Genomic DNA, 16,371 nt, shown 5'->3' with positions numbered 1-16,371 from the left:
AGGAAGAGAGAGAGAAGAGAGAGAAGAGAGGAAGAGAGGGAGGGGAAGGGAGAGAGAGGAAGAGAGAGAGAGAGAGAGAGGAAGGGAGAGAGAGAGGGAAGAGAGGGAGGGGAGAGGGAGAGAGAGGAAGAGAGAGAGAGGAAGAGAGGAAGGGAGAGAGAGAGAGGAAGAGAGGGAGGGGAAGGGAGAGAGAGGAAGAGAGAGAGAGGAAGAGACAGAGAGAGAGAGAGCTTAATAAAGGCATAGATGTCTCTTCTCTGTTCTCTATTCTCTTTCACCATCTCTATTCTCTTTCACCTGAACGAGCCGCGTGTTGCAGTGATCACAAAGCTGCGAGCCACATTGCCGTTTCCACGTGTTCTAAGGTGGCGTCGAGCTCATTCTAAACCCCGCCCCCGGTTACAGTCCAACTCTCCTTTTACCATTGGACAGAACGGCCGTCAATCAAACAAGAGGGCGGGGCCAGTCCCACATGATTTGACAGCAGGTCGCTTTGCGCCTGAGTTATATACTTTATGATGGGTATGTTGGTGAGGAAAAACCGCCACATACACAAAACCACTATATTCTCTGTTATTTAACTATTTTGATCCGACTTTTTTTGGACCATTCCGTCGGTCCTGACCGCCTACCGACGAGAACCAAGGACACCCTCTCTAACTGACGTCACAGGATCCGTTCCAACACGGAAACCGTAATGGTGGGGGCTCGTCGTTTAGTCGGTACTGTTGTGATGGTCTCCGATCTCTCATCCTACTTCTATCCACAACCTGTTACACAGGTTAAATAAAAACACGTCAATCTGAAAGAAGACTTAAGAAAAAAAATGTTCAACAAACGAAGCCCTGTCGCCGTGTGACCAAAATGGACGATCGCTGGAGAAAGTTGACAGATAATTCGACCTCTGTTCTTGTAAGTTTAATAACACGTTTCTTCCCGTTGATCGAGATTCCCGTTGGTAGATCTACAACCATGGGGAAGTTAGCACGCGGTCTCCTGCTGCTGCTGTTGCTGCTGTCTTGGAAAGGAACCGACTTACAGGTGAGTGTTTGTTGTTGTTTACATGTTTATGGGGGAGGGGAGGGGAGGGGAGGGGAGGGGAGGGGGCAAACCCTACTGCGGGGTGTGTGGCTCGCGGGGTACGGTGCCACTGTCCGGTTGGTCTATTTCGGGAAACCCGTACACACAGAGAGAGAGAGAGAGAGAGAGAGAGAGAGAGAAAGAGAGAGGGGACTCTAATACACTTCAAGAATAGTATGCTGGAAATGAACAAACCCCCCTCGCCTTTCTGTCTTTCTTGTCTTTCTCGTCCTGTCCTGTGTAGGTTACTTTTTAAAATGTAATCCGTTATAGTTACCTGTCTAACATTGTAGGCAATAACGTAACTAATGGTGCGTAAAGAGGGTATATCGCTCTCCGTAACTAGAGAGAGGAAGAGGGTATATCGCTCTCCGGCGTTTTACCATTTGGATGCCTCTATATGTTGTAGTTTAGTAGGTAAAGGTATTGGACATTGAAACGCGTGTGGACATTCCTTGTTAAATGACCACGTATCCCTTTATTAAGGCGCCATACAGAGTCCGGTTCTATGATGCCACCCCTCGTTGAGTAAATACAGGAGTGTCGCGGTTAAACACACAACATGTGGTAAACGGTCTCTTTGCTGAGAAGGAGACCGGGAAGGGGCGGGGTTTATCTTGCTATTCAGGTTGTCCTGGTGTAACGGACATTTCCAGGTGAAAAACAAGGAGAGCAGTGGTCAATCAAAGATCGATCCAGTTTAATACGATCATTTACGGCGACATCTCCAGAACAGAAGCAGGCCCGTTTTATATTCTATTCAGACAAGCACCTAATGTTCTCTATCTACCCGAGAGGCTTGTAAAAAGTCAGAACAAAAGGCATCAATACAATCATATTCAGCCTCCGGCAACCTGTTCCAAATGCAGCAGTCTGTTCTAAAACGAGTGTTCCAAATTCAGCAGTCTGTTCCAAAACGAGTGTTCCAAATTCAGCAGTCTGTTCTAAATCAGTGTTCCAAATTCAGCAGTCTGTTCCAAATGAGTGTTCCAAATTCAGCAGTCTGTTCTAAATGAGTGTTCCAAATTCAGCAGTCTGTTCCAAATGAGTGTTCCAAATTCAGCAGTCTGTTCTAAATGAGTGTTCCAAATTCAGCAACCTGTTCCAAATTCAGCAGTCTGTTCCAAATTCAGCAGTCTGTTCCAAATTTCAAATTCAGCAGTCTGTTCCAAATGAGTGTTCCAAATTCAGCAGTCTGTTCTAAATGAGTGTTCCAAATTCGGCAGTCTGTTCCAAACGAGTGTTCCAAATTCGGCAGTCTGTTCCAAACGAGTGTTCCAAATTCGGCAGTCTGTTCCAAATGAGTGTTCCAAATTCAGCAGTCTGTTCCAAAACGAGTGTTCCAAATTCAGCAGTCTGTTCTAAACGAGTGTTACAAATTCGGCAGTCTGTTCCAAACGAGTGTTCCAAATTCAGCAGTCTGTTCCAAAACGAGTGTTCCAAATTCAGCAGTCTGTTCTAAACGAGTGTTCCAAATTCAGCAGTCTGTTCCAAACGAGTGTTCCAAATTCAGCAGTCTGTTCCAAAAGAGTGTTCCAAATTCAGCAGTCTGTTCCAAATGAGTGTTCCAAATTCAGCAGTCTGTTCCAAATGAGTGTTCCAAATTCAGCAGTCTGTTCTAAATGAGTGTTCCAAATTCGGCAGTCTGTTCCAAAACGAGTGTTCCAAATTCAGCAGTCTGTTCCAAAACGAGTGTTCCAAATTCAGCAGTCTGTTCTAAACAAATTCAGCAGTCTGTTCCAAATTCAGAGTGTTCCAAATTCAGCAGTCTGTTCTAAACGAGTGTTCCAAATTCAGCAGTCTGTTCTAAATGAGTGTTCCAAATTCAGCAGTCTGTTCCAAAACGAGTGTTCCAAATTCAGCAGTCTGTTCCAAACGAGTGTTCCAAATTCAGCAGTCTGTTCTAAATGAGTGTTCCAAATTCAGCAGTCTGTTCTAAACGAGTGTTCCAAATGGTTCCAAAACGAGTTTCGGAACTCGTGTGTATCCCAGACAGTGAAAACAGGAAGGTGCAGAGCTTTGTGTTTTAATTACTCTAAACTGAATATGAACTGTCCTCAGCTGGTACCCTGGTCAGAGAAGAACACACAACTGTAGACAGTTTCACATACGAGGGCTTTGACCGTCTTGGAATTTGAAGGAACTGGCCAGGCCAATGTACACGGTTCACGACATAACCAATGGGGAGATTGGTGCATATCAGACTCAAAAGAAAGACATGGCATTTCTCTGCAACTTCACTATTAGTTATTAGTTACACTTTGGATTGGTCTATCAATACACCCAGTCACTACAAAGATACAGGCGTCCTTCCTAACTCAGTGTATCAATACACCCAGTCACTACAGAGATACAGGCGTCCTTCCTAACTCAGTGTATCAATACACCCAGTCACTACAGAGATACAGGCGTATCAATACACCCAGTCACTACAGAGATACAGGCGTATCAATACACCCAGTCACTACAGAGATACAGGTGTCCTTCCTAACTCAGTGTATCAATACACCCAGTCACTACAAAGAGACAGGCGTCCTTCCTAACTCAGTGTATCAATTCACCCAGTCACTACAGAGATACAGGTGTCCTTCCTAACTCAGTGTATCAAACACCCAGTCACTACAGAGATACAGGCGTGTCACTACAGAGATACAGGCGTCCTTCCTAACTCAGTGTATCAATACACCCAGTCACTACAGAGATACAGGCGTATCAATACACCCAGTCACTACAGAGATACAGGCGTCCTTCCTAACTCAGTGTATCAATACACCCAGTCACTACAGAGATACAGGCGTATCAATACACCCAGTCACTACAGAGATACAGGCGTATCAATACACCCAGTCACTACAGAGATACAGGCGTCCTTCCTAACTCAGTGTATCAATACACCCAGTCACTACAGAGATACAGGCGTATCAATACACCCAGTCACTACAGAGATACAGGCGTCCTTCCTAACTCAGTGTATCAATACACCCAGTCACTACAGAGATACAGGCGTCCTTCCTAACTCAGTGTATCAATACACCCAGTCACTACAGAGATACAGGTGTCCTACCTAACTCAGTGTATCAATACACCCAGTCACTACAAAGATACAGGCGTCCTTCCTAACTCAGTGTATCAATACACCCAGTCACTACAAAGATACAGGCGTCCTTCCTAACTCAGTGTATCAATACACCCAGTCACTACAGAGATACAGGCGTCCTTCCTAACTCAATCACACCCAGTCACTACAGAGATACAGGCGTCCTTCCTAACTCAGTGTATCAATACACCCAGTCACTACAGAGATACAGGTGTCCTACCTAACTCAGTGTATCAATACACCCAGTCACTACAAAGATACAGGCGTCCTTCCTAACTCAGTGTATCAATACACCCAGTCACTACAAAGATACAGGCGTCCTTCCTAACTCAGTGTATCAATACACCCAGTCACTACAGAGATACAGGCGTCCTTCCTAACTCAGTGTATCAATACACCCAGTCACTACAAAGATACAGGCGTCCTTCCTAACTCAGTGTATCAATACACCCAGTCACTACAGAGATACAGGCGTATCAATACACCCAGTCACTACAGAGATACAGGCGTCCTTCCTAACTCAGTGTATCAATACACCCAGTCACTACAGAGATACAGGCGTATCAATACACCCAGTCACTACAGAGATACAGGCGTATCAATACACCCAGTCACTACAGAGATACAGGCGTCCTTCCTAACTCAGTGTATCAATACACCCAGTCACTACAGAGATACAGGTGTCCTTCCTAACTCAGTGTATCAATACACCCAGTCACTACAAAGAGACAGGCGTCCTTCCTAACTCAGTGTATCAATTCACCCAGTCACTACAGAGATACAGGTGTCCTTCCTAACTCAGTGTATCAATACACCCAGTCACTACAGAGATACAGGCGTATCAATACACCCAGTCACTACAGAGATACAGGCGTCCTTCCTAACTCAGTGTATCAATACACCCAGTCACTACAGAGATACAGGCGTATCAATACACCCAGTCACTACAGAGATACAGGCGTCCTTCCTAACTCAGTGTATCAATACACCCAGTCACTACAGAGATACAGGCGTATCAATACACCCAGTCACTACAGAGATACAGGCGTATCAATACACCCAGTCACTACAGAGATACAGGCGTCCTTCCTAACTCAGTGTATCAATACACCCAGTCACTACAGAGATACAGGCGTATCAATACACCCAGTCACTACAGAGATACAGGCGTCCTTCCTAACTCAGTGTATCAATACACCCAGTCACTACAGAGATACAGGCGTCCTTCCTAACTCAGTGTATCAATACACCCAGTCACTACAGAGATACAGGTGTCCTACCTAACTCAGTGTATCAATACACCCAGTCACTACAGAGATACAGGCGTCCTTCCTAACTCAGTGTATCAATACACCCAGTCACTACAGAGATACAGGCGTATCAATACACCCAGTCACTACAGAGATACAGGCGTCCTTCCTAACTCAGTGTATCAATACACCCAGTCACTACAGAGATACAGGCGTATCAATACACCCAGTCACTACAGAGATACAGGCGTATCAATACACCCAGTCACTACAGAGATACAGGCGTCCTTCCTAACTCAGTGTATCAATACACCCAGTCACTACAGAGATACAGGCGTATCAATACACCCAGTCACTACAGAGATACAGGCGTCCTTCCTAACTCAGTGTATCAATACACCCAGTCACTACAGAGATACAGGCGTATCAATACACCCAGTCACTACAGAGATACAGGCGTATCAATACACCCAGTCACTACAGAGATACAGGCGTCCTTCCTAACTCAGTGTATCAATACACCCAGTCACTACAGAGATACAGGCGTATCAATACACCCAGTCACTACAGAGATACAGGCGTCCTTCCTAACTCAGTGTATCAATACACCCAGTCACTACAGGCGTCCTTCCTAACTCAGTGTATCAATACACCCAGTCACTACAGAGATACAGGTGTCCTTCCTAACTCAGTGTATCAATACACCCAGTCACTACAGAGATACAGGCGTATCAATACACCCAGTCACTACAGAGATACAGGCGTCCTTCATAACTCAGTGTATCAATACACCCAGTCACTACAGAGATACAGGCGTCCTTCCTAACTCAGTGTATCAATACACCCAGTCACTACATAGATACAGGTGTCCTACCTAACTCAGTGTATCAATACACCCAGTCACTACAAAGATACAGGCGTCCTTCCTACCTCAGTGTATCAATACACCCAGTCACTACAAAGATACAGGCGTATCAATACACCCAGTCACTACAGAGATACAGGCGTATCAATACACCCAGTCACTACAGAGATACAGGCGTCCTTCCTAACTCAGTGTATCAATACACCCAGTCACTACAGAGATACAGGCGTATCAATACACCCAGTCACTACAGAGATACAGGCATATCAATACACCCAGTCACTACAGAGATACAGGCGTCCTTCCTAACACAGTGTATCAATACACCCAGTCACTACAGATATACAGGTGTCCTTCCTAACTCAGTGTATCAATACACCCAGTCACTACAGAGATACAGGCATATCAATACACCCAGTCACTACAGAGATACAGGCGTCCTTCCTAACTCAGTGTATCAATACACCCAGTCACTACAGAGATACAGGCATATCAATACACCCAGTCACTACAGAGATACAGGCGTCCTTCCTAACTCAGTGTATCAATACACCCAGTCACTACAGAGATACAGGCGTCCTTCCTAACTCAGTGTATCAATACACCCAGTCACTACAGAGATACAGGTGTCCTACCTAACTCAGTGTATCAATACACCCAGTCACTACAAAGATACAGGCGTCCTTCCTACCTCAGTGTATCAATACACCCAGTCACTACAAAGATACAGGCGTATCAATACACCCAGTCACTACAGAGATACAGGCGTATCAATACACCCAGTCACTACAGAGATACAGGCGTCCTTCCTAACTCAGTGTATCAATACACCCAGTCACTACAGAGATACAGGCGTATCAATACACCCAGTCACTACAGAGATACAGGCGTATCAATACACCCCAGTCACTACAGAGATACAGGCGTCCTTCCTAACTCAGTGTATCAATACACCCAGTCACTACAGAGATACAGGTGTCCTTCCTAACTCAGTGTATCAATACACCCAGTCACTACAGAGATACAGGCGTATCAATACACCCAGTCACTACAGAGATACAGGCGTCCTTCCTAACTCAGTGTATCAATACACCCAGTCACTACAGAGATACAGGCGTCCTTCCTAACTCAGTGTATCAATACACCCAGTCACTACAGAGATACAGGTGTCCTACCTAACTCAGTGTATCAATACACCCAGTCACTACAGAGATACAGGCGTCCTTCCTAACTCAGTGTATCAATACACCCAGTCACTACAGAGATACAGGCGTCCTTCCTGACTCAGTGTATCAATACACCCAGTCACTACAGAGATACAAGCATATCAATACACCCAGTCACTACAGAGATACAGGCGTCCTTCCTAACTCAGTGTATCAATACACCCAGTCACTACAAAGATACAGGCGTCCTTCCTAACTCAGTGTATCAAGAGGAAGGAAACTGCTCAGGGATTTTCCCCATGAGGCCAATGGTGACTTTAAAACAGTTACAGAGTTTAATGGCTGTGATAGGAGAAAACTGAGGATGGATCAACAACATTGTAGTTACTCCACAATACTAACCTAAATGACAGAGTTTAATGGCTGTGATAGGAGAACCCTGAGGATGGATCAACAACATTGTAGTTACTCCACAATACCAACCTAATTGACAGAGTGAAAAGAAGGAAGGCTGTACAGAATAAAAAATATTCCAAAACATGCCTCCTGTTGGCAACAAGGCACTAAAGTAAAATACAACCAAAACATGCCTCCTGTTGGCAACAAGGCACTAAAGTAAAATACAACCAAAACATGCATCCTGTTGGCAACAAGGCACCAAAACAGGTAAAGTAAAATACAACCAAAACATGCATCCTGTTGGCAACAAGGCACTAAAGTAAAATACAACCAAAACATGCCTCCTGTTGGCAACAAGGCACTAAAGTAAAATACAACCAAAACATGCATCCTGTTGGCAACAAGGCACTAAAGTAAAATACAACCAAAACATGCATCCTGTTGGCAACTAGGCACTAAAGTAAAATACAACCAAAACATGCCTCCTGTTGGCAACAAGGCACTAAAGTAAAATACAACCAAAACATGCATCCTGTTGGCAACAAGGCACTAAAGTAAAATACAACCAAAACATGCCTCCTACAGGCATACTAGGCACTAAAGTAAAATACAACCAAAACATGCCTCCTGTTGGCAACAAGGCACTAAAGTAAAATACAACCAAAACATCATCCTGTTGGCAATAAGGCACTAAAGTCAAATACAGAAAACATGCCTCCTGTTGGCAACTAGGCACTAAAGTAAAATACAACCAAAACATGCCTCCTGTTGGCAACAAGGCACTAAAGTAAAATACAACCAAAACATGCATCCTGTTGGCAACAAGGCACTAAAGTAAAATACAACCAAAACATGCATCCTGTTGGCAACAAGGCACTAAAGTAAAATACAACCAAAACATGCCTCCTGTTGGCAACAAGGCACTAAAGTAAAATACAACCAAAACATGCATCCTGTTGGCAACAAGGCACTAAGTAAAATACAACCAAAACATGCATCCTGTTGGCAACAAGGCACTAAAGTAAAATACAACCAAAACATGCCTCCTGTTGGCAACAAGGCACTAAAGTAAAATACAACCAAAACATGCATCCTGTTGGCAACAAGGCACTAAAGTCAGTCAAATACAACCAAAACATGCCTCCTGTTGGCAACTAGGCACTCAAGTAAAATACAACCAAAACATGCCTCCTGTTGGCAACAAGGCACTAAAGTAAAATACAACCAAAACATGCATCCTGTTGGCAACAAGGCACTAAAGTAAAATACAACCAAAACATGCATCCTGTTGGCAACAAGGCACTAAAGTAAAATACAACCAAAACATGCCTCCTGTTGGCAACTAGGCACTAAAGTAAAATACAACCAAAACATGCCTCCTGTTGGCAACAAGGCACTAAAGTAAAATACAACCAAAACATGCCTCCTGTTGGCAACAAGGCACTAAAGTAAAATACAACCAAAACATGCCTCCTGTTGGCAACAAGGCACTAAAGTAAAATACAACCAAAACATGCATCCTGTTGGCAACAAGGCACTAAAGTAAAATACAACCAAAACATGCCTCACTACAGGCAACAAGGCACTAAAGTAAAATACAACCAAAACATGCATCCTGTTCAGTGCAACAAGGCACTAAAGTAAAATACAACTACAAAACATGCATCCTGTTGGCAACAAGGCACTAAAGTAAAATACAACCAAAACATGCCTCCTGTTGGCAACAAGGCACTAAAGTAAAATACAACCAAAACATGCCTCCTGTTGGCATACAAGTCACTAAAGATAAAATACAACCAAAACATGCATCCTGTTGGCAACAAGGCACTAAAGTAAAATACAACCAAAACATGCCTCCTGTTGGCAACAAGGCACTAAACAGTAAATACAACCAAAACATGCATCCTGTTGGCAACAAGTCACTAAAGTAAAATAACCAAAACATGCCTCCTGTTGGCAACTAGGCACTAAAGTAAAATACAACCAAAACATGCATCCTGTTGGCAACAAGGCACTAAAGTAAAATAACAAAAAACATGCCTCCTGTTGGCAACTAGGCACTAAAGTAAAATACAACCAAAACATGCCTCCTGTTGGCAACAAGGCACTAAAGTAAAATAACCAAAACATGCCTCCTGTTGGCAACAAGGTACTAAAGTAAAATACAACCAAAACATGCCTCCTGTTGGCAACAAGGCACTAAAGTAAAATAACCAAAACATGCCTCCTGTTGGCAACAAGGCACTAAAGTAAAATACAACCAAAACATGCCTCCTGTTGGCAACAAGGCACTAAAGTAAAATACAACCAAAACATGCATCCTGTTGGCAACAAGGCACTAAAGTAAAATACAACCAAAACATGCCTCACTACAGGCAACAAGGCACTAAAGTAAAATACAACTAAACATGCATCCTGTTGGCAACAAGGCACTAAAGTAAAATAACAGAAACATGCCTCCTGTTGGCAACAAGGCACTAAAGTAAAATACAACCAAAACATGCATCCTGTTGGCAACAAGGCACTAAAGTAAAATAACCAAAACATGCCTCCTGTTGGCAACTAGGCACTAAAGTAAAATACAACCAAAACATGCCTCCTGTTGGCAACAAGGCACTAAAGTAAAACAAAACATGCCTCCTGTTGGCAACAAGGTACTAAAGTAAAATACAACCAAAACATGCCTCCTGTTGGCAACTCACTAAAGTAAAATAACCAAAACATGCCTCCTGTTGGCAACAAGGCACTAAAGTAAAATACAACCAAAACATGCCTCCTGTTGGCAACAAGGCACTAAAGTAAAATACAACCAAAACATGCATCCTGTTGGCAACAAGGCACTAAAGTAAAATACAACCAAAACATGCCTCCTGTTGGCAACAAGGCACTAAAGTAAAATACAACCAAAACATGCATCCTGTTGGCAACAAGGCACTAAAGTAAAATAACCAAAACATGCCTCCTGTTGGCAACAAGGCACTAAAGTAAAATACAACCAAAACATGCATCCTGTTGGCAACAAGGCACTAAAGTAAAATAACCAAAACATGCCTCCTGTTGGCAACAAGGTACTAAAGTAAAATACAACCAAAACATGCCTCCTGTTGGCAACAAGGCACTAAAGTAAAATAACCAAAACATGCCTCCTGTTGGCAACAAGGCACTAAAGTAAAATACAACCAAAACATCTTGGTCATATTTAAACGTGTATTTCCCCCATATACATCAGTCAGCAGTGGGTGTGTCTGTTCTTTCCACCGATTGGCTGAAATGTTACGTGTATTTCCCCCATATACACCAGTCAGCAGTGGGTGTGTCTGTTCTTTCCACCGATTGGCTGAAATGTTACGTGTATTTCCCCCATATACACCAGTCAGCAGTGGGTGTGTCTGTTCTTTCCACCGATTGGTTGAAATGTTACGTGTATTTCCCCATATATAGACACAGCCCATGTGTTTTAATTAAATCAACTATATGTACTGAAATGATGCTTTAAGTGTATTTCCCCATATATAGACACAGCCCATGTGTTTTAATTAAATCAACTATATGTACTGAAATGATGCTTTAAGCTGTTTGATTAAATTATTACAGACACACAAATGACTCAAGAGGGAGTCAGAGATCTTGTTAACCAGAAGGAAAAAAACAACTGAACCTGACAGTTCTCCTCTCTCTCCTGCTGGCTGTCTCAGATTCCACCTGAAGTTGTACTGAACTGAACTGAACCTGACAGTTCTCCTCTCTCTCCTGCTGGCTGTCTCAGATTCCACCTGAAGTTGTACTGAACTGAACTGAACCTGACAGTTCTCCTCTCTCTCCTGCTGGCTGTCTCAGATTCCACCTGAAGTTGTACTGAACTGAACTGAACCCGACAGTTCTCCTCTCTCCCTGCTGGCTGTCTCAGATTCCACCTGAAGTTGTACTGAACTGAACTGAACCTGACAGTTCTCCTCTCTCCCTGCTGGCTGTCTCAGATTCCACCTGAAGTTGTACTGAACTGAACCTGACAGTTCTCCTCTCTCTCCTGCTGGCTGTCTCAGATTCCACCTGAAGTTGTACTGAACTGAACTGAACCTGACAGTTCTCCTCTCTCTCCTGCTGGCTGTCTCAGATTCCACCTGAAGTTGTACTGAACTGAACTGAACCTGACAGTTCTCCTCTCTCTCCTGCTGGCTGTCTCAGATTCCACCTGAAGTTGTACTGAACTGAACTGAACCTGACAGTTCACCTCTCTCTCCTGCTGGCTGTCTCAGATTCCACCTGAAGTTGTACTGAACTGAACCTGATGACAGTTCTCCTCTCTCTCCTGCTGGCTGTCTCAGATTCCACCTGAAGTTGTACTGAACTGAACTGAACCTGACAGTTCTCCTCTCTCTCCTGCTGGCTGTCTCAGATTCCACCTGAAGTTGTACTGAACTGAACTGAACCTGACAGTTCTCTCTCTCTCTCCTGCTGGCTGTCTCAGATTCCACCTGAAGTTGTACTGAACTGAACTGAACCTGACAGTTCTCCTCTCTCTCCTGCTGGCTGTCTCAGATTCCACCTGAAGTTGTACTGAACTGAACTGAACCTGACAGTTCACCTCTCTCTCCTGCTGGCTGTCTCAGATTCCACCTGAAGCTGTACTGAACTGAACTGAACCTGACAGTTCTCCTCTCTCTCTCTGCTGGCTGTCTCAGATTCCACCTGAAGTTGTACTGAACTGAACTGAACCTGACAGTTCTCCTCTCTCCTGCTGGCTGTCTCAGATTCCACCTGAAGTTGTACTGAACTGAACTGAACCTGACAGTTCTCCTCTCTCTCTCCTGCTGGCTGTCTCAGATTCCACCTGAAGTTGTACTGAACTGAACTGAACCTGACAGTTCTCCTCTCTCTCTGCTGGCTGTCTCAGATTCCACCTGAAGTTGTACTGAACTGAACCTGACAGTTCTCCTCTCTCTCCTGCTGGCTGTCTCAGATTCCACCTGAAGTTGTACTGAACTGAACTGAACCCGACAGTTCTCCTCTCTCTCCTGCTGGCTGTCTCAGATTCCACCTGAAGTTGTACTGAACTGAACTGAACCTGACAGTTCTCCTCTCTCTCCTGCTGGCTGTCTCAGATTCCACCTGAAGTTGTACTGAACTGAACCTGACAGTTCTCCTCTCTCTCCTGCTGGCTGTCTCAGATTCCACCTGAAGTTGTACTGAACTGAACTGAACCTGACAGTTCTCCTCTCTCTCCTGCTGGCTGTCTCAGATTCCACCTGAAGTTGTACTGAACTGAACTGAACCTGACAGTTCTCCTCTCTCTCCTGCTGGCTGTCTCAGATTCCACCTGAGTTGTACTGAACTGAACTGAACCTGACAGTTCACCTCTCTCTCCTGCTGGCTGTCTCAGATTCCACCTGAAGTTGTACTGAACTGAACCTGACAGTTCTCCTCTCTCTCCTGCTGGCTGTCTCAGATTCCACCTGAAGTTGTACTGAACTGAACTGAACCTGACAGTTCTCCTCTCTCTCCCTGCTGGCTGTCTCAGATTCCACCTGAAGTTGTACTGAACTGAACTGAACCTGACAGTTCTCCTCTCTCTCCTGCTGGCTGTCTCAGATTCCACCTGAAGTTGTACTGAACTGAACTGAACCTGACAGTTCTCCTCTCTCTCCTGCTGGCTGTCTCAGATTCCACCTGAAGTTGTACTGAACTGAACTGAACCTGACAGTTCACCTCTCTCTCCTGCTGGCTGTCTCAGATTCCACCTGAAGCTGTACTGAACTGAACTGAACCTGACAGTTCTCCTCTCTCTCTCCTGCTGGCTGTCTCAGATTCCACCTGAAGTTGTACTGAACTGAACTGAACCTGACAGTTCTCCTCTCTCTCTGCTGGCTGTCTCAGATTCCACCTGAAGTTGTACTGAACTGAACTGAACCTGACAGTTCTCCTCTCTCTCCCTGCTGGCTGTCTCAGATTCCACCTGAAGTTGTACTGAACTGAACTGAACCTGACAGTTCTCCTCTCTCTCCTGCTGGCTGTCTCAGATTCCACCTGAAGTTGTACTGAACTGAACCTGACAGTTCTCCTCTCTCTCCTGCTGGCTGTCTCAGATTCCACCTGAAGTTGTACTGAACTGAACTGAACCCGACAGTTCTCCTCTCTCTCCTGCTGGCTGTCTCAGATTCCACCTGAAGTTGTACTGAACTGAACTGAACCTGACAGTTCTCCTCTCTCTCCTGCTGGCTGTCTCAGATTCCACCTGAAGTTGTACTGAACTGAACCTGACAGTTCTCCTCTCTCTCCTGCTGGCTGTCTCAGATTCCACCTGAAGTTGTACTGAACTGAACTGAACCTGACAGTTCTCCTCTCTCTCCTGCTGGCTGTCTCAGATTCCACCTGAAGTTGTACTGAACTGAACTGAACCTGACAGTTCTCCTCTCTCTCCTGCTGGCTGTCTCAGATTCCACCTGAAGTTGTACTGAACTGAACTGAACCTGACAGTTCACCTCTCTCTCCTGCTGGCTGTCTCAGATTCCACCTGAAGTTGTACTGAACTGAACCTGACAGTTCTCCTCTCTCTCCTGCTGGCTGTCTCAGATTCCACCTGAAGTTGTACTGAACTGAACTGAACCTGACAGTTCTCCTCTCTCTCTCCTGCTGGCTGTCTCAGATTCCACCTGAAGTTGTACTGAACTGAACTGAACCTGACAGTTCTCCTCTCTCTCCTGCTGGCTGTCTCAGATTCCACCTGAAGTTGTACTGAACTGAACTGAACCTGACAGTTCTCCTCTCTCTCCTGCTGGCTGTCTCAGATTACACCTGAAGTTGTACTGAACTGAACTGAACCTGACAGTTCACCTCTCTCTCCTGCTGGCTGTCTCAGATTCCACCTGAAGCTGTACTGAACTGAACTGAACCTGACAGTTCTCCTCTCTCTCCTGCTGGCTGTCTCAGATTCCACCTGAAGTTGTACTGAACTGAACTGAACCTGACAGTTCTCCTCTCTCTCCTGCTGGCTGTCTCAGATTCCACCTGAAGTTGTACTGAACTGAACTGAACCTGACAGTTCTCCTCTCTCTCTCCTGCTGGCTGTCTCAGATTCCACCTGAAGTTGTACTGAACTGAACTGAACCTGACAGTTCTCCTCTCTCTCCTGCTGGCTGTCTCAGATTCCACCTGAAGTTGTACTGAACTGAACCTGACAGTTCTCCTCTCTCTCCTGCTGGCTGTCTCAGATTCCACCTGAAGTTGTACTGAACTGAACTGAACCTGACAGTTCCTCCTCTCTCCTGCTGGCTGTCTCAGATTCCACCTGAAGTTGTACTGAACTGAACTGAACCTGACAGTTCTCCTCTCTCTCTGCTGGCTGTCTCAGATTCCACCTGAAGTTGTACTGAACTGAACTGAACCTGACAGTTCTCCTCTCTCTCTCTGCTGGCTGTCTCAGATTCCACCTGAAGTTGTACTGAACTGAACTGAACCTGACAGTTCTCCTCTCTCTCCTGCTGGCTGTCTCAGATTCCACCTGAAGTTGTACTGAACTGAACTGAACCTGACAGTTCTCCTCTCTCCCTGCTGGCTGTCTCAGATTCCACCTGAAGTTGTACTGAACTGAACTGAACCTGACAGTTCTCCTCTCTCTCCTGCTGGCTGTCTCAGATTCCACCTGAAGTTGTACTGAACTGAACTGAACCTGACAGTTCTCCTCTCTCTCCTGCTGGCTGTCTCAGATTCCACCTGAAGTTGTACTGAACTGAACTGAACCTGACAGTTCTCCTCTCTCTCCTGCTGGCTGTCTCAGATTCTACCTGAAGTTGTACTGAACTGAACTGAACCCGACAGTTCTCCTCTCTCTCCAATGCTGGCTGTCTCAGATTCCACCTGAAGTTGTACTGAACTGAACTGAACCTGACAGTTCTCCTCTCTCTCCTGCTGGCTGTCTCAGATTCCACCTGAAGTTGTACTGAACTGAACTGAACCTGACAGTTCTCCTCTCTCTCCTGCTGGCTGTCTCAGATTCCACCTGAAGTTGTACTGAACTGAACTGAACCCGACAGTTCTCTTCTCTCTCCTGCTGGCTGTCTCAGATTCCACCTGAAGTTGTACTGAACTGAACTGAACCTGACAGTTCTCCTCTCTCTCCTGCTGGCTGTCTCAGATTCCACCTGAAGTTGTACTGAACTGAACTGAACCTGACAGTTCTCCCCTCTCTCCTGCTGGCTGTCTCAGATTCCACCTGAAGTTGTACTGAACGAACTGAACTGAACTGAACCTGACAGTTCTCCTCTTTCTCCTGCTGGCTGTCTCAGATTCCACCTGAAGTTGTACTGAACTGAACTGAACCTGACAGTTCTCCTCTCTCTCCTGCTGGCTGTCTCAGATTCCACCTGAAGTTGTACTGAACTGAACTGAACCTGACAGTTCTCCCCTCTCTCCTGCTGGCTGTCTCAGATTCCACCTGAAGTTGTACTGAACTGAACTGAACTGAACCTGACAGTTCTCCTCTTTCTCCTGCTGGCTGTCTCAGATTCCACCTGAAGT

At 45.1% G+C, this 16,371-nt stretch overlaps 1 protein-coding gene across 1 annotated transcript in view; it reads left to right on the top strand.

The window, feature by feature from the left end:
• Positions 1-469: 469 nt before the first annotated feature.
• Positions 470-16,371, top strand: part of ern2 (endoplasmic reticulum to nucleus signaling 2) — a 120,864-nt gene continuing 104,962 nt past the window's right edge. The window contains 1 exon segment of the mRNA XM_065000841.1: positions 470-1,041. Within this exon segment, the coding sequence (XP_064856913.1) occupies positions 865-1,041 (177 nt within the window). The 5' untranslated portion in view covers positions 470-864.

The sequence above is a fragment of the Oncorhynchus nerka genome, linkage group LG15 (genome assembly GCF_034236695.1).
Source record: "Oncorhynchus nerka isolate Pitt River linkage group LG15, Oner_Uvic_2.0, whole genome shotgun sequence".
NCBI lineage: Eukaryota > Metazoa > Chordata > Actinopteri > Salmoniformes > Salmonidae > Oncorhynchus > Oncorhynchus nerka.
Note: the sequence above shows the minus strand (reverse complement) of the source record. Positions and strands in the feature narration are given on the sequence as shown.